Genomic DNA, 24,700 nt, shown 5'->3' on the forward strand with positions numbered 1-24,700 from the left:
TTTTCCTCACATTTGTTCTATTCTGAATAAAATTTGTCGACTCTCTAAAAAAATAAAAAATAAAAACTAACCAAATAAAAAATGAGTCTTCTACCATTCCATCATAAAAACTTCTTAATACCAACTCCATTGCAATTGTGATCAATAGAATAAATTGTTTCTCAAACATAATTGAGGACGTACAAATAGCTTTCATAACTACTGATATCTACTTTTGGGTATTTAATCAAGATACTTACATTACAAAATAACAAAAATGATGCTTATAAACCGGACTCAAATCTATGTTCTCCCCTTTTTGTTTACTTCCTTTTCTACATTAACATCATTACAACAAAATTTACTAGGGAAGGTGAAAATTGAAAAAAGAACATATACCTCTAATCTGAAGAAAATGAAATTTATAGGCACAGGAGAAAGAATATTAGCCGAACAAAATTAGACAATCAGTGTTTAGAGGCTTGGAGCAGTGATGCTCAAGTTCCTTTTGGGACACTGTCAAAGTGGCGAGAAAAGGAGAAAGCAACTACGGCAGAAGTGCTTTCAATTGTGCCCTAAATAGATCACCAAGAGCTCCACGAACATCCATCTGAACAGATGAAGCAATTATAAGTTTCCCAGAACATATCCTAATCTCTAGTTAGCAAATGATCAACTGTAAGTGCAGCATCAAGGGATGAATACGGCAGTATTGATTACGTAGGTACTACCACGAGACATATTTGTAAGAAACAGTACCACGAGACATATTCGTAAGAAACAGGAGACTACCTGGTCGCAGCATACAAGTTTTGTAAGCAAAGGATAGAAGTCTCTCAGATGTCTTCTGAAAACCTGTTGGTTCATAAAGCACATGCCTTTGAGCACCTGAAAAGCCAAAACAGTATCAAAATAAACATCTGTAATTACTACAATATATATATATATATATATGTGTGTGTGTGTGTGTGTATATATATATACAGCCCTTCTTGGCTGCGGATATCCGCACCTAAGCAAAAGGTGCGGATTTCCAGTTTTTCCCCACTTTCCAATCATATTTTCACATCTTAACCGTTCAGTTTTTAGATCCTAATGTATAGATCATTTCTGCAAATTTTCAGCCAATTTGATTATCGTTAAGGCTCCAAAACTGTAATTTACCATTATAAACACGAACGGTTCCGGTTAGACAGATTCGGTTCGTTCGTGTAAATTGCAGTTTTGGATGCCTTAACGATCATCAAATTGGCTGAAATTTTGTAGAGATGATCTATACATTAGGATCTAAAAACTTAACGGTTAAGATGTGAAAATATGATCGGAAAGTGGGTAAAAATGGGAAATCCGTACGTTTTGCTTAGGTGCGGATATCCGCACCTGAGCAAGGTTGTATATATATATATATAACCCATTGTGGGAAATCAACAACAGCAATTTGTTGAAGACCTGCCTCACAAAGGACCGCATGAAGTTGTAAGGTTACCAAATTACAAGGATTTTCATATGATTGAACAACTCAGGAAATAAAAGGCAGCTGCTGGAACTGTTTAGGCAGGATATGTAAAATGGGAGGAAGTAACCAGTGAGACATTTGGATACCCCCAAAGAAAAAAGAAAAAACCGTTTACAGTCTATACCTTAACAATTATTGGAGATCGTAACTCCAGAACACGGTGAATATCCATATTAGTCACATCTCCAGAACTGGACTGCAGCTCGGATGCCTCCCTGAGTACCTGTTCACAGAAAGACACCAGTTTGTCTTCTGCCAATCCTTCAACTTTCTCTTCATCATTTCCCTCTTGATTGGCACTAAACCCGGAAGTTGCTTTCTGTAAGATGTCCAGATATATGCAAGTTCCTGTTAACTCTTGGCGAAGAAGATTCAGAGGTGGCCTGTCCAATGGTTGAATAGTCAAAAACTATGTTCTTCAAGGAGAAAAAATTCAGAGAAGTATTTGCACACAAATTTTCATCCTACCTCTCATCAGAAATTTGGTGCATGCGTGTCCTGAGATTTGTATATGAATTGTAGGAAGCTGCAAATTCTAACGCGGACAGCAAAATGTCCATTATAGCAATCTTCTGTGGTGCCTTCAACTTGCTCCAGTATTTCTTCTGCAAATTATACAGTGATTCTATTAGGAAAAAGTTAAACGTTAAACTTTCAGAGGAGGTGGGGAGAGAGAGAGAGACCTGGATACTATCAATGGCCCCCAGAAGTAATAATTGAGTAATGCATTTGCCCCTACAAGTTCCCAATACAGAGCTTTCCTCCTCATCTTTGGTATCAGGCTCGACAGCATCAGGAACCTATGCACCACAACAAACAGACACATCATATAGCTGTCAAAACATGCGCTGCTGATACACACATCATAAAGCCATAAAATCTGGGTTCTGATCTGTGTAAAAAGATTAGCAGAAATAACGTACTTTTTAAAAATTAATAACCCGTAACATGATACCTTAACTGGAGTAGATGGTACTGAAGCATCAGAACTCTTAGGCTTAGATGAAAGATTTCTGAGAAAGAGGTTATCCATAATTCTTTGACCTATTGTTTGACTACGTTGGAGGTTTCCATCTTCAGCAGATTTTGAAGCAGATCCTGATGGTGAGTTGAGGCCTACAGAACAGAAAATAACAAAATAAAAATCAATTCATTCATCAATAAAAGTTCAAAATCCAGGTTCGTAAAGCGTAGCTTTGGGACAATATTGACTCCTCAGGTTCTATTTCTGATAAATGCAAAATACCAAATATGCAGTCTTAGAATTTGAATGTTAACAAAAGCCATTTTGGTAAACATGATAATTCACAAAATTTCAAAAACCTGACCTTCAGATCCATCCAAGTTCATTTGCGCCCCTGATTCGACTGATGCATTTGGATTTCTATCATTGGCATCAAACTGACGGTTGTCCCCCCCATCATAGTCAACAGGCATTAAGGAAGCACCATCACCGGTATTGACCTCTACATTTAATGTCCTATCATTCTTCAGGTTCTCAAAACCCAAAGCATTTAGCAGTTCAAGTGGTTGTGTTGTGTACAAAGCATCTCTGATGGCAATAACAAATAGATTAGTAGAATAACTAATCAGTATAGGAATGACCACCAGAAGATAAGAGAAACACACCTTATGCTTTTCAATAACGTATCCCAATCACTCTCACTAAATTGATGTCCTCCAACTTCAATGAGATGAACCAGTGCACCCAGAGATAACGAAACCACTGCTTGATCAGTCTGTTTAGCACAATCTAACAGTAGACTGAGTAGTGGTGGCAACATAAAACATACCTCCTGCACAAAGGAAAGACTTTCAGTCACAATAATTTCCAGACACCAACTTAAAATTACAAAACCTTTTTGCACCCCAGAGCCAATAAATAAGAATATCAGTCTCCATTTGATTTACTACAGGTTCGAAATAAAGGAATTCAAATTATTGTCCCCTAGTATGTATAATTCTTCACAAAAAACAAGTAACAATACAATTTGTAAAGCTAGTGTTTAGCTCAAGACTACCTTATAAAAAGTGTTGAAAAGGTTGCACAGCAACTGAAGTGAGTGAATGCTTGTTTCACGGAACCATTCCTCATCAGAAGAAGTCGAGCTTTCCTTTCCAGCATTTCTTACATGATCAAATATGGGAAACAAGACACGATGGAAGATGCTCTCCCAAAAGGATGACGAGAACTTGGTACCTCTCTCATTCAGTAGATCAAACAAAACTTCAAGCGCACAGCTTCTGACTTCTGGTCTTGTATCTGATGTCAGATCAGACAGACCAGCCAGCATTGGGAACCAATAATGCTCGGTCACATCAAAAGTTGTAGTCTCATTTTCTTCTATAGGCTTCAAAGCACCACCAGGTATAAGACCCTGAATTGGACAAACCAGACGTTAAACATGAATATCTGGACAGAAAAGAGACAGACTATCAATAAGGCAGAAACAACCAGAGAACCATAGGCATCCACCCAACCCCCAATAGCCAAATCCACCAACACCCAAGAAGCCCAATACCAGTGGAGTTTTTTGTGTTTCAATGGCAGAGGAGAGCGATTACAATATCACAGCAAAGGCAAAGTCTTTCTTCCTAATCATTTAACCATGGGGTGCAGTTTCCCACCCCTGCATGTGTTGTGTCAAGTCATACTGACAATGCCACGAGGCTTATCGGAATCACTTTGTAATTAACTTTATCAACTTCAGCTGAAGTATTATGGATTCGATATTACCATTAATCAGTTATTTTTACATATCATATCTTCAAAACAAAGAAAGACTAACACACCTCAGCCAAACGATCCTCACATATGCGCAGGAGTGCAATAGCCTTCAAACTTATACGGTGTGAAGTTCTATTATTTGCAAATCTAATAAGGCAGTTGACACAGTCCATAAAACAATCTCCAACAACTTGATCAAAGTGTTCCAAGATCACTGCAAGTTTCCGGGTATTAGATATATCAATATTGTAAAGATGAGGAAAAACATCAACGTCATGAACACAGTAACGAAAAGAAATTGATACCCTGTTCGACATTTTCAAATGCACTTTCAACAATAGATTCCAATTCATCATCAGCAGAAGCTGTAAAAATCATGAAAACACTACGCCAACCAGACTTGATGCTCCCCACTTTAGATTTTATCATCTGCAAAGGACAGAAGAATAATTTTGTTTTCAACAGAGCAGTTGTAGATTAAGACAGATAACAGTGAGAAAAGGAAAGTGCAATCAGGAAAGCAAATTATGTAGACATACTTGAACAATGCAGTCAACAATTAGGCCCCTTATGGTTTCACTTCGACTATTGCGCATAAGAACAACAAAAGGCTTAAGAATGTCATTTTGGAATGTGAAATTGGCAAGTTCAGCTCGCTCCAGATACTTCATACCAAGTTGCCTTAGAGAATCTATGGCATACATAGCAATTTTCTCATCATGATGACTCCCAGCTGAAATAAAGTGGTTTGCCAAAACAGACCATATCCTAGCCCAGACCTGTAAAAAAAATTAGTGGAAACGTTCAAATGATGGAGAACACAACAGAATCCCACCTACTGAGCTGCAGTTAGTGATGGCTTTCTTCATGTGAGCATATAACTTTTTACAAGCAAAACACGAGGTTGCAACAACAAAATATACCATGCGTATACGAGCCATGTTGTAATAGCTGATCTCAACAAGTTTCTGCAAGCTAAAAACCCGAGCTGGACTTTGTTTTAGTTCTTCCGCTGATACACCACAGAGTGCAGTGAAAAACTCCACTACAGAATCACTGGGAAGCTGAACACTATTCACAAATACTTGCTCAGAAGGTTTTCCAGCCAATTCTCTTAGAGATTGAAGAACAGCATCTTTAGAGATTTGGTTTGATCCCTGCATGACTGTTGCAGCAATACCAGGGGTTGAAGTGATGTATTCAAGCCGTGAAACACATTCCAAAACTGCATTCCATGTGTCTTGAAGGGACCCAGTCTCTGAGTCACAAAGAGCTAGTAGAGTTCGCAATGCTTCCACATTTTTACTACGCATTTCCTTTGGAGCATGCAAGAATGTAAATCTGAGATGCAAACCCAAAGCTCAAATGAGCATTATCATGAACATTGCTACAAAGATAAAAACAGTGAATACAGAATCTTTCCATGCAGGTGAATACAAGAGAATGGCAAACAGATTTTATATAATGACAACTATTTTACCTGACCAGAGATGTTAAGAAGGCATAGCGCATGGTATCCATCCCCAGAACATGTGTAATGTGTATTCCTGCTTTAAATCCTTCCATGCAGAGAACAACCCTCGACTTATTCTCACCCTCCTCCATTGTAACAGAGAAGGTAGCAAGCAAAGGCCATCCAACAGCTTCTACCATAGGCCTTACAAGTTCTATCTGCTGTGTAGTATGGAAGACCCCTCTTTGTGCTCCTTGATTCCTAAATATATCTTGTGCTCTCTTTATGATAGCTTCACTTTCAGACTTGGTATCAGAAGACAGTGTCCTTCTGGGAAGAGCCAGATTAAGAATACTGACAAGTCGTCCTCTCTCTTCACCTTCTGGCTTATATTTGCCACTTTTCTCGAGACTAGTACTCTCATCTTTCATCTTTATCTCTTCTTTAATAATTGAGTCATAGATTTCTTCCAGAAGTTCAGTTGGAGCACAATCTTCTGGATCTTCAGTGGCATTCATGCGCACGAAATCTGACTTGGACATCTTAGGCCACACCATTGGATTATGCGCATCAGTATTCAACATAATAACTGCATATGCAAGAACGTAAGCAGTATCTGCATTTTTGAAGAGGCCTGGATTATCTGCACAGTATCTGCATATGCAACATGTTAAAACTCACTGTCAGTAATCGAAAGGGCATATCATCTCAGTAAAAGCTAGATGACCTATTCAGTCAGAAATTGTTTACAGATTTACAAGGGATACATGCATTATGTAAGCATGAATCAAATGCACAACCATGCATGGAAGATTTGTGCACACAAATATAGATGACAGACAGAGCAAAAAACAGAAAAACCCAGTACCTTTCTGCAAACTTTTCCATGATGCGATCTATCTTTTGAGCTTCCCCTGGAAGTCGGAATCCTTTAAGAAGTTCACGAATTGCAGTATCAAACTTCATTCCCGAAAATTTCATGGAATCTACATAAGCATGCATAACAGAAAGAGGAAATTCTTCATGATGGCCCAAATATTCCCCAATCATAGCCTGCAAAAATGTTAAGTACTAAGAAATCTGTATCATTGTAGAAACATAACTTAAAGACAAACAGAGATTCAACCTTGTCCAAACTGGGAGTACTTTTCAAAAATTGGGCAACTGAACTAGGTGTGTTTTCCACTAATTTATTTGATCTCAGATACTCTACACCCTTCACTGGTCGCCTGTTGAACTGCAAAATATTAAATCAACAAATCAGTTGTAAACCACAAACAGAGCAGTTGTCATTACAAAGAAACAAAAACAAATGTACAATCAGGATATCAAGTTAAGCCGATCAACCACCTCAGATATGGCAGCTTCCAGTGTAGACTTATGAGCTTTTGCCTTCTCAAAGTTAGTGGTTGTATCTTGCCGGCTTTTCACATCAACAGACTCTTTAGCTGAAGCATCTCCTTCCAGAGACCGAGTGTTTTTACTATGGCTATCTGATTCTCCACGTGACTTCTCCCAATCTACGAGTGATTTAAGCACATTCACAAGACACTGGCAAGTTCAAGGAAAAAGGGGTCATCCAGCAACCTGTGCTACCATCAATGAATATATAGCAGCAAGAAAGCAGATGATGAATTAGCCAAAACTGAGAAAGGAGTAAATCGTTAAACTTACCTGAAGAGATGAACCCTTTATTGAAGTAGTCTGGGATGCACCAGCCATATTCGGATCTGCATTTTGTGTCCCTTGAGATATTCTGGATAGAGTTGTAACCTAATTAAGAGTCAGAATACCTTGCAGTATTAGATGTACAAGAATACCATATTTGGAAAGTATAAAGAACATCATTGGGAAACAGTAGGTAAATTATACCATCCGCTCAAACAAGTTCGGTGCCTCAAGATCACAGTCATAGTTCACAAATATGTCAACAAGCATCTGAGGATCCTTGCAAACTTTTTCTAACATCCTGCAAACCCGCACCTCATTAGACGACTGGGAAAAGAAATTCAAAATCATAGTGATCACGTATTCACATTAGCCATGTGAAAACTGAGAGTAGCAAGATACTAGCAATGCGATAACCAGAAAAGGCAATACCTAAGAACACTCATTTTCTGGTTCATGGGTAAATCCGAGCCATCCAGGGACCGGAGAACTATCAAGGGAAAGAAGATGCCTATTTCACCCTGAATAAAAATTGTTGGTGTAAAGAACAGAGTATGTCAAGGTAATTTCGGTAACTATTTGTGAAGATCATAAACGCACCTTGAGACTCTCTCTAAACCGCAACAAAAGCACTAAAAAAATTCCACTTGCATACTGCAGGAAGGAAACTAATGATCAGAAGCAAACATCTCATAGAATATACTACCTAACTCAGATGAAGAATATATGTAAACCTGAAATATGATAGGGGACGGTGAAACTGAAGCCCGCAACAAAGCATATGATAGGTATGCTTTCACGGAATCAATAAAATGGAAGTTCCTAGTAAATGGATGACCAACTCCTTCCAACAAACCCTGAAAGACCAAGTACTGAATCATATTATTCAAAGAACACTGAAAATAAGTAAAAGGACAGCTCCTTATATAAGTCAATGAACAGGATTATACATATCTTCCTTTCTCCATCCATAGTCTTAGAAGGAGGAAGCTCATACTTAATAAGTTCAAGAAATTACTTTTAAATAAAACTTTCAAGTTATTTAACAGTATCAGCTGCTTTGTATGTAAGCATCTATGCATAAAAGCATGCACATAAAATCACAAATAATCCTTAATATTAACCTGCAGAAGCTCAAGAGATAAAATCCTCGTCTTCAACGTAACTTCATTGTTATCTTCCTTCATGCCCATCTGCAGACCAAGTTTCGAAATTCATATAGGAGCAAGTTGCTTGAATGACTCAACAATTAGAAGACAGTGTACAAAAACACAAACCTTGCACAGGGTTCGGAAAACCAGTAAAGCATCACGTTGAACTATGCTCATACTCTCCAGGTCAATCCCTCTTTTAAAATAACGCATCAGTTAGGAGCATTACAAATAAATGTGAAACACCGGTGTTAGGAATACAAAAGAGAGATCTTAACCTATAATATCAAATCCAAACCTGGTTATCTTTTTGCCATCTTCATGATGCACGGCTTTGTCCAGGACGGCCTCTAAACCCTAAACATTGAATGACATACAATCTCAGTACAAAGGAAACCTCGCAAGTTAAACTATCCATGATTAGAGACATAGTAAATAGCGGAGCAGCTCAGCACCTGAGAGTGCATGAGGTACCAAGAACATGGGTTACTGAAGAAAAATATATACCTTGATGTCAGCACCACCTGCAAGATTATGAAGTTCCTCAACAGATGCAATGGGTGTCTCTTTAACCTGGTTAAGTTGATCTCCTAAAGTCATTCCTTTCTCATTTTGGTCTGCCACAGAAGTTTCTTCAGCTTCTGTATTTGAATTTTGTGCTGTATTTGTATTTTGTCCAACAGAACCAGATGATGAAACCTGAAGTTCCTACGAGAAATTGGAAAGTACAATGTAAAATAACTATATTGAAACAGAATATGAGAAGAAACATCCAGAATAGAAGATTCAAATCCACACCGGATCGGTCTCCATTCTCCTGAATATGATGCTGATCATCTGCGTAAGCATTGCCTTTGATGTAGCTTGGTTGACAGGACTCTTGCTACAAGTCCAAACTATGATTCATTAGCACTGCTTGAAATTGAAATTGGGAACCTATAAAAATAAATAAATAAATAAATATAAAAAAAGTACCTGTGCAGAGCAATATTATAGCACACTCTGATAACTCCCAGCAAAGGTTCCCCATGTACTGCATTTGAAACAATTCTTAATGATTTAAAAATAATTTCTTGGCACTTATAATTCTAGGGGAAGAAATTAAACAGAATAGATAAGCTCAAACATTCATGTGCACATATAAAAGAAAGATATGTGCTGATTGCATATGTACAACTGCGCAAAGCAATGAAAGACACCGAGTGATAATGTACATGAGCAAATTACATGGATAGACAGACATAATGAACTAGAAAAAATAATACTCGAGATCAGTAATTCCCTGATAACTTACCTCTAAACTTTGTGGATGCCACTGCAGTAAGAAGGACCTTCAACACTTGCAGAACAGTACTGCACATCGTTTTATACTTAGTAAGAATAACAAGCCATATATTTTCGAAAGAAAACATTGGGTGGCACATACCTATCAGGTGAATTATTGTCAACACAACTGCAAACCCTGTTCAAAATGTCGGTAAACACCGGAACACTTTTATCGTCTAAACCAGGATCTCCCTCTAAATGATCGTACGCAATGAGTTTCTGTGCTTATGAAATTTGAAGGACTAGTTAGCTAGTGAGGTAGGTTTGCATATTATAGATCTCAACAGAAAATAATATTTAGAAACAATACAGGAATGGCCAATCGTTTAGATGGTATAAAACAAAGAATTTTATCATGCATGCAAGGCTCCAACAAAATATCACTATTTTGAAAGCACACGATATTAAACAAAAACTAAAAGGAAAATTGAAAGATCACCAAAAAGTGACAATGCATACATGAAAACAATCCAGAGCAGGTTCTAGAACTTTCAAGTTCTTTGTATCAAATGCAAGTCGCAGGGGATTCAAAACAAGCTCCGCCTGAGCGCCTTCTAAGGTGTTCCCAGCAGTTGCTAGGACAGTTGAAACAGTTCCACTTATGCTCACTGGCCTGCCAACAGAATCTGCCTCCTCGGCAGTGTGTGAGGATGTTTGAGACTGACCTGGTTCTGCATCAGTTTTTGGAGCTTCACCTTCTGTTTCAAGAGAACTACAAAATGGAAGTGATTCCAAAAGTCAAAACTAGTACATATATGTCTGATCATGTCGATATGGTTGTAATGCAAGCTACAAATAATCAATCTACCTTCCATCACCATCTGTAGCTGGATTCTTCTCACTTGGAGCGGTTTGTGGTGTGGTTTGTTCAGCCTGATTAACCGCTTTCACATTGTCTAAAGACACAAAAGAACAAAGAAATGTGAGGAACAGAGAGATCACTGGTGTTTCTTTTATAACAAACACAAGCTTTACTTATAGCACACTATCAAGAGTGACCGACATCAAGTTGTTCAAGTCGTTCCCAATAGCAATTACCTCTCTCCACTAACAGTTGTATAAAACATAATAGAAATTCAAACTCCAACAAAAACGGAAGGTATCAGAGCACAAGCAAAACAAAAGTACACTATAAACAAATCGGATTGATTTAATAAAATTCGAAATTAGAACGAAATTAAGATTATTGTCTATACCGAACTAGTGTACATAATATATGTTTTGCACTTTACCATATATAAGTATTCCTAGCTACTTCCGTACCAACCACATGGATCTCATACTACTTAGTCTTCATTCTTAGAAATTCAGCAAGCACTAAATTGAACTAATACACATAAAATTAACCACTGCAAACACATTAAAGCTTGTTTCACCCTTCCCCGTAACACCAGAGTCTCTTAGAATCCTGAAATCTAGAGCACCAGAAGAACACCGAAAACAAATTTTTAAGCTCACATCTTCCCTCATTACACTAAAGGAGCAGTAATCACCAAAATTCAAACATTATAACTCATACATCAATAAAAATAATGATCTCCAATCCAGCTCTGAATCTCGAATCGTCCAAACTCATATACATGCAAATGAAAATGCACATGGAGAAGAGCGAGAACGAGACCTAAATAAGCCTGAATTGCCTTCTGAAGATCGGAATACTTTTTCGGTGAGCACTCTTTGAGCATGGACTCATAGGCTCTCGTCACGAAGCCGCCGGCTGCGCCTCCCGCCATCTTCAACTCCGACCCGAACCGCCTGCAATTCGGATCAAATCACGTTCCGTCAATATAAATAAATTCGGATCATTCTCAGATGATTTCGCGTGCGGTTGTTACAGAATCGCAGAGAGAGAAAGAGAGACTGTTGGAGAGGATTGCGTTACCTGGATGAGGCTGATCGTTGAAGACGATGAGAATGAGAATGAGCGCGACAGGGTGGAGTGAGCGGAGAGCTGAGAGGAGGTGAGTTGAGATCTGAAGAAGGCGAGGGAGATGGTGAAGTGGAGGTGGATAGATCTAAGGTGTGGTGGAGAAGAGTGAAGAGTAATGGCGGTGGAGTAGAGAAGAGAAGAGCGGAGTTGAAGAACCGGGAACTTTGGCTCCAGAGACTCCGCGGGGTTTGGGGTGTTGAGACTTCGCAGAACTAGAAACGAAGCTGATTTAGATTTCCTTTCTCAGATTGAGAAAAAAAAAATTAAAATTAAATGGATCAAATATTAAATATGTTTTAATAATAAGTTGCTGGAATAGCTCAGTTGGTTAGAGCGTGTGGCTGTTAACCACAAGGTCGGAGGTTCGACCCCTCCTTCTAGCGTATTATTTTTTCTTCTTTAAACAATATTTGACAAGCATGATAATAATTTTTCGTTATGCTCTATCCCAATCATCCAGTGTAGCTCATGAAATATCAAAGTACACAAAGGACTTGAGAATTTCCGGGTTCGAATCCCGGCACTGGAAAATCTCTTTTTTGGTTTATTGTTAAACTACAGTTGGCAGCCCGTTATAAAGTTTCATGTTAAGCTTTATAGTTTATATCACTCATCCAGTGTAGGTCATAAAATTTCAAAGGAATTGAGACGGAATTCGTTTTTTTTAATTGTTTTCTAAATTATAGCTGGTATAAGAAATTAAGAATTTTACAGGTACATTTTCAAAATCCTGACACTAATAAAATTCTTCTATTTTTTTCCTACAAATTACATGAGTTACATATTAATCAAGATCATCTTGTGTCACTCATTACAAATTTTAAGGATTGAGAATTTTTATGTTTGACTCATGGAACTAGACTTTTTATTTTCTTTGATTGAGTAGGAAGGTAAGAAATATTTCTGCTCTATTCTTTTTTCTCTTTTATGTATTGTGGTGATTTATTTCTGCATTGATATGATCCTCTTCCAAACTTCAAAGTACAAGTACTCCAATTAATATTGCATTTCATATAGGTCATTATAAATTCTTCAAATTGAGCATTTCTGTATTTTACAATATAGTAATATGCAATAGTTCGATATAACTCATTATAAATTCAGCAATTGAATTAACTCCTAGCACCGAAAATTTGATGGTTTGGTCCTCCAAAACAAATCGATAGTGGCAGGTTTTTGTAATCAGAGATAGTGCTGGAGCTTTACTCTTGCTTCAACCAAGAGTATTATCATTCCACCATTTTCGTAGCTGGAGCTTTAGCCCTTTGTGAACATCATCGTCAAGCAATTATTAAAAATTACCATCAAATTCAAGTAGAAGGGAGCTCGAAACTTCTTGATTGTATAAATGTCAAAATTTAAGTACATTGGTGAATCAAGTTTCTGATTCAAGATATCCATTATCTTGCAAGTAATTGTTCTAGTATCCCATTCAACCAGGCTTAGAAAGCAAATTTCGTGACAAATGTAGTAGCTTTGTCATCTTCATAAGAAAATGTTCTTCCCTTGCAACTTCTTTTGCTTTCCATTTCCATTTTGATTAAAGTGGTGTTGAATGTTAAAGGGATTTAAATTTTTTGCGGTATTCTTATTTGAAATTGGGGGAAGGAAAAAAAAACACCCAAAAAATCCACAAAATTCCATGTACTATTTTCTTGGACTAATTAAGAATCACAATTTAGTAATTTACACACTAAATTCCAAAATCCAGACGAAAACCAAAACTATAGCACCAGATCCTCCCCAAAAAGATAGAGCAGTCTCTCCACAGCCCAGCTCGGCTGAGACGTCTGCTCCCAGCTCAGGCTCTGGATCTGCGATGACGTCAGCAGAGGCGTCCTGCAGAGCGGGCAGGTCTTGTGGTTGTCGTCATGGGCGGCGTGATCGTGATGATCATGGCCGTTGTAGTCCAGCCACCTGTCGATGCACTCGGTGTGGAAGACGTGGCAGCAGTTCCTCAGCTCCCGGACCTCGTCCCCCATCTCCAGCTGGCTCAGGCAGACGGCGCAGGTGTCCCAACGACAGCTGTTTCCCTGTCGTCTGGTCACCTCCTCGAACGTCGTCCGTATCAGACTGTCTCTGATCAGCTGGGTCGACGACAAAGGAGAAGACGTCGTACAGGAAGAGGAGGACTGTACTACTTCATAGTCAAGCTCCGCATCTAACAGATCGGAATCCTCGTCGGACAAGATTCTCCGGCGGAGTCTCAGGGCCCAGTAGAAGGCCCATCTGAGCAGCGCGATTACGAAGGCCGCCTTGTAGAGGACGTCGCTGACCAACAGGTCCGAGGACGAGAATGTATCGACAACTAAACCCATAGACTTAGCAGAAGAAGAACCAAAGGAGGAAGAAGAAATGAAGGAGGAAGGAGGAGGAGGAGAAGGGAAAGGGGGAAGTTGAGAGTGAGATTCAGCTTGTTTATAAAGACTTGTAAAGAAGGGCGTGTGGGACCCAGCCCAGTGATTCGTGTCCTTTGGATTTGTGCGCGTCCGAGTCAAGTCACTCTGGACGGTGGCGGTGTCATTTGAATAACAATTTTTATTATTTTTTCTATGAGGAGAAAAAGGTTAGGTAGATATATGCTAGATGGAATTAGAATATAAAGTTATATATATACATCATCTGATCATCATTAAAGTTAAAAAAGCAAGTGGGATATGATCATAACAGCCCAATCGAACTTTTCTTTTCTTTTTACCTTTTTCTTTTTTGGAATTTAAGTATCTATATGGAGAGTATATTCTAATCAAATCGAGCCTTGTAGCAGGGACTTGTAAGTTCAAGTTGCTCGGATGAGGTAATCTTGGGTTTGGTAAGGGCATATGAGGCTTGGGGTAATAGGCATTGCCATGGAGACTTTGCTGATCAATTTTAGGTTGAATGTTTTGATTTCTATCAAGGATTTCTTTGTTCACATGTTAAGCATAATGACTTTTAGTATAACCTTATCATCATCATTATTATTCGGCTAGAATAATGTAATTATTTGGGTTGCACCATAAAATAATTTGTTTTAGATTCATGAGAAACTAACTATTTGATGTTTACTTAATTCTTGATCAGGGGAATAATACTGTTTGCATTTATTTATATAAAAAAGAACAACGACCAAAGAGCTACAATTGGAAACATAGAAACTATAATAGGAAGTTTCCTATTTTTTCAGCAATCAGCTTGTGACTTAGGGGATAGGTAATCTCACCCATAGATAGGTTCAGACCAAAAAAAAAAAAAAAAACCCATAGATAGGTAATGGCATCCATACTTTTAGAAACTCGGTCTTGCTTAATCCCTTATCCATTTGATTTTTCCTCAACTCATGTGTTGGATTTGATTTCTTCTTAATTCACATGTGTTGGATTGAAAGTCCAAGTTTGAATGGATATGTTAATCATAAATTGTTCCCTTTTTTTTTTTTTTTTTTTTGGGAAATGGGTTTGGCCATAGAAGCATAAACAAGTCACTACACCAAGTCATCAAGTGGTCACTCTAGCACACCAAGTCATCAACACTACCCTATAACCTAAATCCATAGCTAAGCCAAAGTTGGCAAAGATGTTACTTGACCATGACTCGTTCCAAAAAGTAAGTAATAGCATGACTCATATGCCATGTTTTTATTACTAGCAGGAGGCCAATCCTAGTCATATCCCACCAAAACTTGGTACTACAACCCTTACAAATTTTCCCACAACCGTAATTTGTGATCAGAATGCACCCCACTTCTGACCGTTGCTTTATTGCTGACACCACAAAAGTTAGACTACTAAAGGTGATGATGCTCAAATAGTCTATCATCTTTAACCAAACACCATTACCAGAAAAATTTATTTAATATTCGCATAAAGGTCCAGGATAGGGTGATGCTGATCCCCTTTTTTACTTTCACAATCTTATATTCAAGTTGCCCATTACAATCAGATTCAGAAAATGAAGTTTTAACAAGACGTTTCTTTCACAATCGGATGGCGTAAAGTTTCGGTTTCTGTTGCCTTGTAATGTAAGGGAACTCTGGCCTGCTATCATACAACAGAGTCTGTCAAAAATACTCTCCAGTTGAATCAAAAGATCGACATGCACACCTAGCTTAAATGTTTGTAATCACTCTCCCGTAGAGTAAGCCGCAGTTCTCACACTCGTCTATCTTCTTCCATCTTCTGCCGCATCTTGTATTGCAATGTTACAGGAGCACAATCCAGTGGCGTTTCCCCTGTATGCAAGAATCAATCAGTCAGGCGGTGTGAGCTACTGAATATATGCAGCTGCCTACTAGCTAAGTGCTACTAAATAGGGTCCTTGCCTAATTCAAATGCAAACAAAGGGTTTGATTATGACTGAATACAGCGACATGGAAATTTTATCAATTCAGTCCAAACATGAACAGAGTACAGTGTGCAAACAAAGCTGCTCTTATTATCACCACCTCTCCCTTCAACACTTTGGCAGATGATAAGAGAGGTTCACCAAAAGAACAACCATGTGGATATAGAATTATTGAGCATGAGATCTCAATAATATGCCTGATTATCTTTAATAAACCTTTCCCCTAATAAACCTTCGACTGGACATTTATGTATGACTTGGTTATCCTTTTTTTTTTTGGTCGATAATATGCCTGATTATCTTTAATAAACCTTTCCCCTAGTGAAAAATTCAATTTTTTTTTTTATGTACATTCAACTAAAATGTACATATTAAGAGGGCCAAGAAAATTACCCTGTGCATTCTTGTAGTCCAGGCTTCCTCCGGAGTCCATGAGGGCAAAAACTATCTCAGTTTGATTAAAGACTGCTGCCTGAAATAGTATCAGGATAAAATATTTAGGCACTGGAACCATAGATACATGCAGACACAACATAAGCTACGCAAACATGTGCAGGAGAATGCCCACCAATGAAAACAAGTACACAGAGAGAGAGAGAGAGAGAGAGAGAGAGATCATACTAAATGTAGCAAAGAAAGTCCTTGTTTGTCGTGGTAATTAGCATTAACACCCTGCCAAAATGATAGTATTCTTAAATCCACCTTTCAAATACTGATTTTACCAAGTATGTATACTTCTTTTAGAATGTTGATTCTAGTCTACATCTTAATACCTCACTCAGAAGCTTCTTCACAGCATCAATATCACCATTCTTTATAGCTTCTCTCATGCCCTAAGAACAAACATTGATGAAAAACATTATCTAGAAGAACTAACATCATGATTGAACTTCAAAAAGCTATACCTCCCCATTGACTTCGTAATCCATCTTTTTATCAGAAACCCCGTTGTTCGCTTGACCGAGATTGAAGACAGAACTGCAAAATTTTCACAAGCAATTACTACAAAAGAGTTTAGTTGGCACCTACATCATATATCACCAGTTTACAACCAAGCAAGGTGAAAAAGAAAAAAGAAAAGAAAAAAACACTATTGTTTACCAATGAATTTAGTTTACAGGAATGTGTAGATGGAATTGTGCTTCATGTATTTTATCCTGTAGGAAGGTAGGAGAAAGCTAAACTAGGGAACAATTAAATGGACTTTTGGTTTTTTCTGCTTCACTTCAACTTGTTTTGTTTTGCTTGCTATGACCTAACCTTTGATTTAAACAACCCCAACCCACCCCAACTACTGACCCCAAGCTAAAGCATAGATGGTATGCACATCCGTGTCAAGAAAGAAAGACATGCAAATGGCTTTTCATAGATACAAATCCGTTTTACCGTTAAAGAGAAGAACTGTCACTCTAGGAAACACCAATTTCCACTTTATAAGGCAGCACTCTTCTCCAGTACCCACATATGTCTAAATCTAGCAGGCAGATCCACAAAATGCAGAAAAGAAATTCAACATACATGGCAACCAGCTAGACACCGCCGTCTTTCTCAGCTATAAGAACTAACTTTCTAGAATAATTCAGGTATTGACCAAGAACTGAGGTTCCAAGTTTCGAACTCCCAATTGTCAAATAAACTTGGATCTCTATATCGTGAAACAATAGCAAAGGAATCACATATGTAAGACTACTGTTATAATTATGTTAGGTGAAAAAATAATAATAATAATAAAAAACTCTAGAGTTAACCTACCTGTGCTTGCTGTTTGAAGTTGAAGGTTTGGTTTTTACAGCGGTTTCTGTTTTCTTTGGTCTTGGACAATGAGGGACAGGGGCGGATGTGGTTTTGCTCTGCCACATACAAAAATATGGCATGAGACACATGCAAGGTGAGATACAAACATCCAAAAAAAAAAATTGGAATATTTATACCTGTATAGGAGCTGCAACTACAGATGGGGCAGGAGCTTCACAAATACATAAGGGCATTCCACACTTACACTCTATAACTGCTGACACAGGCTGAGACTGTATAGTTGGTTTAGTCTTTGAATCTGAATCCCCACCAATATCCAATCTAGAAACTGCAGCTGTTACAGAATCAGTTCCATCTGAAGAAGCTTGTACACCACCTTTGGCAGGTCTGTGTAAAATAAAAAAAATCCACGGTTACACAGAAATAATTTTTTATTTATTTATTGCTCAGAAATTGATAAGTAGAACAACCAAGAGAAGAAGGAAAGCACAGAATTAGAAGTCGCATGTGTAGGACCAGCATGGCATAGCATAGTAGGCATAAACAAGAAAGAGAACCACATCAGAATGGAGCACATGATAAGGTAGTAAAGTGGCAGCTCGTAAAGTCTTCAATTATATTTACTAAGCATAACCCTGTTTAGCCAGTGGATAATGCAAGCGTATAAAGCACAATGCATATGAATAACTAAAAAGTGAGCAGCATGATCAAAATTCTCCAATTGATGCTAATTCTACATTACTTTCTAAATGACACAAAGACTTAATGGATGGCATGTCATAAGTATCCAACACTTGGCTGGCAATACTTATGTGCTGCATCTGCAGAACTTCATAAATAGTTGGCCAGTACTACAACTGAAACCTAAGAACCCCTCCCCAGTTGATAATTCTCTATTGACATTTATGACACTGGAATAATGAGAAGCAATAATTCCAGTGGTTAGTGGGTTAGGTTGAGATTCCAGGGGAAAGGGGTTAGGCAATTCCTATAAGGAAGAGAGAGATTTAAGATTACCAAAGGGTAGAAGTATAAGAATTCCCATTGCAGGAGATGAGAGAACTCTTATCCAAGAATCACCAAACACTGAAATGTGACTTTCATTCCATGTTTCCATCACATCTAGTCATGAAGGCCTAGTAAATAAATCTGTGCCACTCCTTAATAACCAGGGACCCTTAAGAAAACCTTTTCCTTCCAGAACAAAGGAAATGACAAAACCTGATGGTTAGGTTTCTGTGAATCTTTTCCCTATGCTCCAACTCATCTAGAGTTTTGTTTTTAGTTGTCCATTTGAATTGGTTATTAGATTTGCATGGTCACCGAGATCACATAGTTTTCAGAAAAATAAGATGTCATGAGTTTTTGAGCTGCATTGGTGAGCCATTTCCATGCTTGATCAACTCTAATAGGTAGATTATATACAATTGGACATTTCAAGAATATCACAAAAGTTTCGAAATTATCAATCTTCACTCAAATACCATCTATGGAAACAAGAAATCACCAACACATCTAACATACACAACCGCCATCGTCCTTCTAAATCTACTCAGTGTACAAATGACGAACACAATGCACATATTTTATGAATATCTGCATAGAGTTCAAAAGAGGAATGCTTTACCGAGAGGAGCCGTTAAAACAATCACTGCAAACTCTAACCGGTGAGTAAATGCCAAACTGCGGTAGAGCCTGAATTTCCAGCAAAGACACAATTGCTCAACGAAAGTTCATCAATCAGTAAAACCAACACACATGAATCGAGCATAAAAGGAACACACACCATTTGGCTTGCTGAATGTTCGTGGCACAATGTCCGCCCACAGGATCGGCAATGATGCTGCAAAACATCAAAATCTAAACTACATATCAAATGCACAAACTTCTTCTCCAAAAAGAGTATCTTTAACCATAAATCTCCAAACCCACTTGCTCTACATCCCAAACTCCCATTTTTCACACATCAAACGATTGTTTGCCAATCATCATAACATATTAAAATCATCATCACACACACAAAAAAAAAAAAAAAAAAATCATTTGGGCATGAACATCAAATTTCGAGCTTTGATTTTGGCCCAGTTGGAAATTTTAAATGAAGTACAAAACTTTGAGATCCCAATGAGCCGTGCAAGTGAGTATTTGATCAAATTGGATAAAGAAAGTGAAGAATTGAATTGGGTACCCGTCGCCTGAAAGCGTTGAAGCTGCATTTGCAGACGTCACAGCGCGGAGCTTCTTGGAAAGTAGGAGGCTCCATTTTTCTCAATCACAGAGAATCTGGGTATGATCGATTACGATAAATATACAGATCAAATTTTTCAATTCATTTTCTGCCCCATGATTCGAGCTCGTGATCGTTGAGCAGATAGAAGCAGGAGCCAATGTTTTGATGGAAGTCTTCTTCTTTCTCCTGATCCAAACTCTTACCCGGCAGAATTCGGGTTACCCGCCGAGAATCTGTTTTCTTTATTGTTTAGGCCTTTTGGGTCAAAAATTTGTTGTTTTGACCCAAATTTCTTTTCATTGAATTTGAAAACCAAGAGTGCCAATTGCACATTTGCACCCTAATTTTTTTCTTGTTAAAAAAAAAAACCACCCTAATTTTTTTGTCTGTCAATTTGCATCTTAGATTTTTAATTTTATAATTTCTTCAATTTACTCTGCATTTTTTTTTAAGGAGGGTCGGTGCAGCTACCCTCAAGTTTTGATTAACTATAAAATATAAGAGGGGACATAGAGTCATAATTTCTTCAATTTACTCTTTATTGTGCTCTTAAAGTTTTTCGTTAAACTCAACTTACGTGCTAGAGCATATAAAGATATATTGGTATTTGCTCACAAAATGGGTTACTTAGACTTAGTTTTAGTTACCTAATCGATAATGTGAAAATAAGAGATTACCCCTTTTGGGCATAAATAATGAAAATGTCCTTACAAAATAGGCATTTGAAATCATAAAAATTTGGATGAAATCATGAAATTATTGAAATTGACGAGAGAAGGTAATTGGACAAACACTAGAAAAAATTAGAATTAATCAAAACTAAAAAGTCATTGGGTATAGGGCTCAACTCCCCACTATTTCGACATCATTGTTAGTCGGGGGTAGAATACAGTTTGACCATTCGACCATATTGTTGAACTGAGAATACCTGGCATCATATGTACTAGCAAATTGACCCGCGCGATGCTGTGGATTTTTTTTTCTTCCAAGTTTCATATGTGATAGATGAATACTCGTAATCTAAAAAACATCAGTGCTACTTATAATATGATTTTTTTTTTTAATAATAGATTAGCAACAAATGGAATACAAAAAAAAAAAACTCTTTTCATGATTTGTAGAAATTTACAAATACAAAACATAATTGTTCTCCCTTAAATTTTTTTTTTTTTTTTTTAATGAAAGGATATGGCAAGATTGTAATTTCAGTCAAAAGTCAGGGGCAGAACCGTCTTTTCTTGTGAATGTGATGAACACTTCTGCATTTGGGAACACCATTTCAATACAGAACCTTGGATTCTTCATATTAGTTTTCTCACCAAACTCTACCAAGTTAGCAAACCTCTTCTTACCCTTTACCTTAAAGGGACCAACATCATTTCCATCACTATCAGACTCATGTGCACTGACAAATTCATCTGAACCTCCATCTACTTCCTCATCTTCACTAAGGGCATCTCCAACCCTTTAGTCAAAAGCTAAAGTCATTTGGAAAATTTGACACCCCTAGTGTCATTACTATTCATTCATATTTTGCATCTCCAACCCCCTTTAGTCAAAAGTCATACCCATTTCATAATTTTAATTATTTTAGATAATTATTTAACTACAATATGAATTTATATATCATACATAATAATCTTATATAATATATAGTCGTTTAAAATTTTTTTAGAAATTTTTATTTTATTTTTTCAAGTTTTTCTCGTTTAAAACTACATTACTCTATTATTAGCCATTGAATTTAATTCATCGCATTTTTCTGAATGTTAGATTAGAAATTAAGTAATTATATATTTATTTTTTAATTTTTAGTATCAATTAATCTTGGCCTTCCATTTTGAATCGAATTCGTGAGGAGTGAATCAGAACCGCTCATTTTGAATAGTAGAAGGTGGGGCCCAGCCTTCTTCCCCTAAGCCATTTTGGCTTTCTACCTTCATTTCTTAGTCATTTTGACTCAAGGTATGGCTCAAAAGCCATTTTGACACCCTTTTAATTTGGGTTGGAGATGGTAAAAAAAAAAGTCCTTTAGTCATTTTGGTTTTTGACTCCATTGTTGGAGATGCCCTAATGTTTCCCTTATATCCCATTTCATCTTGCTCTTGCACCCCATGTGTCTCCCCATCAACATGGGAATAAAACATTGCATCATCATCTTCTTCAGCTAAGTCATAGTCATTGTCCACAATTCCATCATAGTCCTCATCACTTAAGTGATCACTTGATTCCTCCCAGGCTGCTGCAGGCATAAACCTGGAACACTCACCCCCACTCCTGGTATTATATGGCCCTTGCTTCTTTGATCTCCTAACCTTTCTCTTTGGTGTCTCCACGACATTCTGCTTCCCTTTCCCTTTATCCTTTGTCACTTTAGAAGATGGACTTAGTTAAGCTGGCCCATCACTTGGCTCAGTAATGCGTATTCCAGCCCTTGACCTTGTCCTTGGGCCATTCTATGGGCTTGACCTTGGATTCCTCCCATCACCATAAGGCTCATTTCTTCTACTAAAAATTTGGTCCATCAAGTCATCATTATCCAAGACACCATCTGTGAAGACCCGAAATTCTCAGTTAAATATTTTGTAATTCGATATTTGTTCAATTATATGAAATATGAATTGTGGGCAAGATTCGTATGTCGTTGTTTGAGAAATTTGGTTTCGAATAAGTTTATTTTCGAAACAAACGTTATTTAGGGGGTCACTAAAATCGACTTTTTTTTTACATACGAAATTTGGGAAAACTTCCTTCACGAAAGTTGTAGAGCTCGTCGATACAAGTTCGTTCATATGCGGAACGTAAGAATCAGAGTTCGTATGAAGAAGTTATCGCGCTTGGAAAAGTTTCCATTTTGGGTATATATACCTAGCTATTTTTGGGAATTTCCAAATATAGCTAGGGTTTCCATTTTTGGTAGCCGCGCAGTTTTTTCTCTCTTTCCCCCTCCCGAGCCCTAGCCCGAGCCGAAAACAGAGCAAGGAGTCTCCGGCTCCGTTCTCCCTCCTCCGGCCACCAAACCACCTCCCAAGGCTTCGTCTCGACCTTGCGCAGCTGCTTGTGGCATACTTGCGCCGTGGAACGGCATGTACCGGCGGCAGGAAGCTTGTTTCCATTTCCGGCCGTTTTGAGTGCGAAGTGAATATCTCGAGCTGCCGGCCACCAAAACTCGAGGTTCTTGGCTTGTTGAACTCACCTTGAGTTTATAGACAAGAACCAAGAAGGACAGAACCAGAAGTGATCGATTTCACGCTCGTCGGAGGCCTTGCCATTTTCTGCAGATTTTCCGGCCAAACCGGACTGTTTTGGTAATTTTTGACCACTTCCACTCATTTTCTGACTTCGTGATAGTTATGAAAGTTGCTCAAAATGATTAAACGAATAGTAAAAGCCCGGCCCAGACACCATTGGCGGTGGTCGGCGGCGAATCTGTCCCTAAATCCGGCGGCCTTTTCCGGCCACCTCCGGGGGTCCCAAGGGCAGTTTCTGCCCATTTTGATGTTCTACGTATTCATACAATCATTTCGATATATAGCATGTGAATTTTGGATATTGTATGATTTAGTTATGAATTTTACGATATCGTTAGATTTCTATCATTCGATTTGTGATCTGTGAAGATTATGACCGTCCGATAGACTTATAGTTTTGATATAATGATCGTAGGACTGTCCCGAAGACTTTGTGTGGTCACGGGTGAAGATCCGACTGTTGGATCTTCATTTAAGTGCGTTTTTGAATTGTACGCGAAGTTAATTATCGTATTTGGTTAGGTGATTGACTGTTTGAGTTGGCGGACGATTGTGAATCATATTTTAAGCTGTTGAGAAGACGCAGCGGGATTGGAGGTGAGTAAATCTCACACGGTTCATTTACGAACCAAATTTCCTTATTGCACAATTAATTGCTATGCATGAAAAATGGTTTTAAGGAATTAGTTTTAAAGTATATAAAAAAAATGAATTTCTTGGTTTTTACTCCGTGTGAACTATAGTTGGTATTAGTGGTCATTCCTGAGTGGATAATTACGTATATATATATATTTACGTGAATACGTGATTATATATGGAATGGTGTGACATTGAGGTGTGTGTGGAATTGTGATAGCTTGTTATGATATGATATTGTTTGTGCAATTGCCATAATTAATTGTGATAATGATGATTGATGAATGTTTGTGATAAGCATGTTGACCTTGTGAGTTGAATAGAAAGTAGAGAATATAGGGTTCCGAGGACCAAATGGTCTAAGGTTCTTCGGTTTAATGATTACCGGAGTGTATGTGTTCTGAGGACAGGGGAAAGGTCCAAAGTTCGACGGTTAAATGTTAACCGAAGTATATTGTTCTGAGGATAAGGAGGTCCAAAGTTCGAGGGTTATTAAGTTAACCTGGGAATATGTTGTTACTTGAACCTAGGCCAAGGTGACAGGTACGACGTAGTTAGAGCTCTAACGTGTTGTGAGATGGGACCAAAGTGGTGATATTTGTAGTTAGGAGATTGTGGGAATGTATTCCTTATTGTTTTCCCGTGAGTTGGTTTGACGTTTTCTTTGTGGATGTTGAGATTGTTGGTTGTTTACTTGAGTTAAAAGAATTGTGATTTATTAAATTAATCGTTCATTTCTTATTTACTCACACGA

General features: G+C 37.9%; 3 protein-coding genes and 1 non-coding gene across 8 annotated transcripts; 1 reads left to right on the forward strand and 3 right to left on the reverse strand.

The window, feature by feature from the left end:
* Positions 1–141: 141 nt before the first annotated feature.
* Positions 142–11,984, reverse strand: LOC112183485 (brefeldin A-inhibited guanine nucleotide-exchange protein 5). Of its 4 annotated transcripts, none has more exons than XM_024321867.2 (34): positions 11,704–11,984; positions 11,443–11,576; positions 10,630–10,717; positions 10,281–10,533; positions 9,922–10,040; positions 9,790–9,848; positions 9,471–9,528; positions 9,294–9,378; positions 9,003–9,194; positions 8,794–8,852; positions 8,622–8,691; positions 8,469–8,537; positions 8,079–8,201; positions 7,945–7,998; positions 7,777–7,865; positions 7,549–7,645; positions 7,351–7,449; positions 7,027–7,227; positions 6,803–6,913; positions 6,545–6,729; positions 5,704–6,330; positions 5,147–5,564; positions 4,763–5,002; positions 4,529–4,652; positions 4,289–4,437; positions 3,517–3,873; positions 3,125–3,291; positions 2,824–3,047; positions 2,451–2,611; positions 2,179–2,295; positions 1,964–2,100; positions 1,620–1,878; positions 772–867; positions 142–589 (listed from the first exon to the last, which is right to left on the reverse strand). In XM_024321867.2, the coding sequence occupies exons 2-34, from the start codon at positions 11,552–11,554 to the stop codon at positions 527–529; spliced, it is 5,262 nt and encodes a 1,753-aa protein (XP_024177635.1). In that variant the 5' UTR covers positions 11,555–11,576; positions 11,704–11,984; the 3' UTR covers positions 142–526. The 4 variants fall into 4 exon arrangements, with proteins under 4 accessions (XP_024177635.1, XP_024177634.1, XP_040369307.1 ...); XM_024321866.2 differs by having other exon boundaries at positions 9,003–9,203; XM_040513373.1 differs by lacking the exons at positions 10,281–10,533; positions 10,630–10,717; positions 11,443–11,576; positions 11,704–11,984 and having other exon boundaries at positions 9,294–9,391; positions 9,922–10,004.
* A 76-nt stretch (positions 11,985–12,060) lies between these two features.
* On the forward strand, positions 12,061–12,134 carry TRNAN-GUU. Its single transcript has one exon. It is a non-coding gene; the product is annotated as a tRNA-Asn (tRNA).
* Positions 12,135–13,378: 1,244 nt separating this feature from the next.
* On the reverse strand, positions 13,379–14,159 carry LOC112187724 (probable E3 ubiquitin-protein ligase RHA4A). The gene has a single exon (XM_024326621.2). It carries the CDS (start codon positions 14,067–14,069, stop codon positions 13,476–13,478), a length of 594 nt encoding a protein of 197 aa, XP_024182389.1. The 5' UTR covers positions 14,070–14,159; the 3' UTR covers positions 13,379–13,475.
* A 1,406-nt stretch (positions 14,160–15,565) lies between these two features.
* LOC112190363 (vacuolar protein sorting-associated protein 27) lies at positions 15,566–20,339 on the reverse strand. Of its 2 annotated transcripts, XM_024329797.2 has the most exons (11): positions 20,237–20,339; positions 20,018–20,179; positions 19,616–19,672; positions 19,457–19,524; positions 18,006–18,216; positions 17,827–17,924; positions 16,980–17,052; positions 16,848–16,907; positions 16,696–16,746; positions 16,468–16,546; positions 15,566–15,961 (listed from the first exon to the last, which is right to left on the reverse strand). In XM_024329797.2, exons 2-11 carry the CDS (start codon positions 20,090–20,092, stop codon positions 15,882–15,884), a joined length of 852 nt encoding a protein of 283 aa, XP_024185565.1. In that variant the 5' UTR covers positions 20,093–20,179; positions 20,237–20,339; the 3' UTR covers positions 15,566–15,881. The 2 variants fall into 2 exon arrangements, with proteins under 2 accessions (XP_024185565.1, XP_024185564.1); XM_024329796.2 differs by having other exon boundaries at positions 20,018–20,316.
* Between the last annotated feature and the right edge of the window lie 4,361 nt (positions 20,340–24,700).

This window comes from Rosa chinensis, chromosome 2 (assembly GCF_002994745.2).
Source record: "Rosa chinensis cultivar Old Blush chromosome 2, RchiOBHm-V2, whole genome shotgun sequence".
Taxonomy (NCBI): Eukaryota; Viridiplantae; Streptophyta; class Magnoliopsida; order Rosales; family Rosaceae; genus Rosa; species Rosa chinensis.

What these genes read in the sequence shown, in the direction of transcription:
- LOC112183485 (XM_024321866.2), bottom strand. Translation starts at nt 11,554, where the DNA reads ATGGCGGGAGGCGCAGCCGGCGGCTTCGTGACGAGAGCCTATGAGTCC. An exon ending in GATGGCAAAAAGATAACCAG is followed by an intron (nt 8,692 to 8,793) that starts GTTTGGATTTGA and finishes TTATTTTAAAAG; the next exon opens with AGGGATTGACCTGGAGAGTA. An exon ending in AACTTGTATGCTGCGACCAG is followed by an intron (nt 590 to 771) that starts GTAGTCTCCTGT and finishes TCATCTGTTCAG; the next exon opens with ATGGATGTTCGTGGAGCTCT.
- LOC112187724 (XM_024326621.2), bottom strand. Translation starts at nt 14,069, where the DNA reads ATGGGTTTAGTTGTCGATACATTCTCGTCCTCGGACCTGTTGGTCAGC.
- LOC112190363 (XM_024329797.2), bottom strand. Translation starts at nt 20,092, where the DNA reads ATGGAGCCTCCTACTTTCCAAGAAGCTCCGCGCTGTGACGTCTGCAAA. An exon ending in TGTTTTAACGGCTCCTCTCG is followed by an intron (nt 18,217 to 19,456) that starts GTAAAGCATTCC and finishes TATTTTACACAG; the next exon opens with ACCTGCCAAAGGTGGTGTAC. An exon ending in TGAAGAAGCTTCTGAGTGAG is followed by an intron (nt 16,747 to 16,847) that starts GTATTAAGATGT and finishes TCATTTTGGCAG; the next exon opens with GGTGTTAATGCTAATTACCA.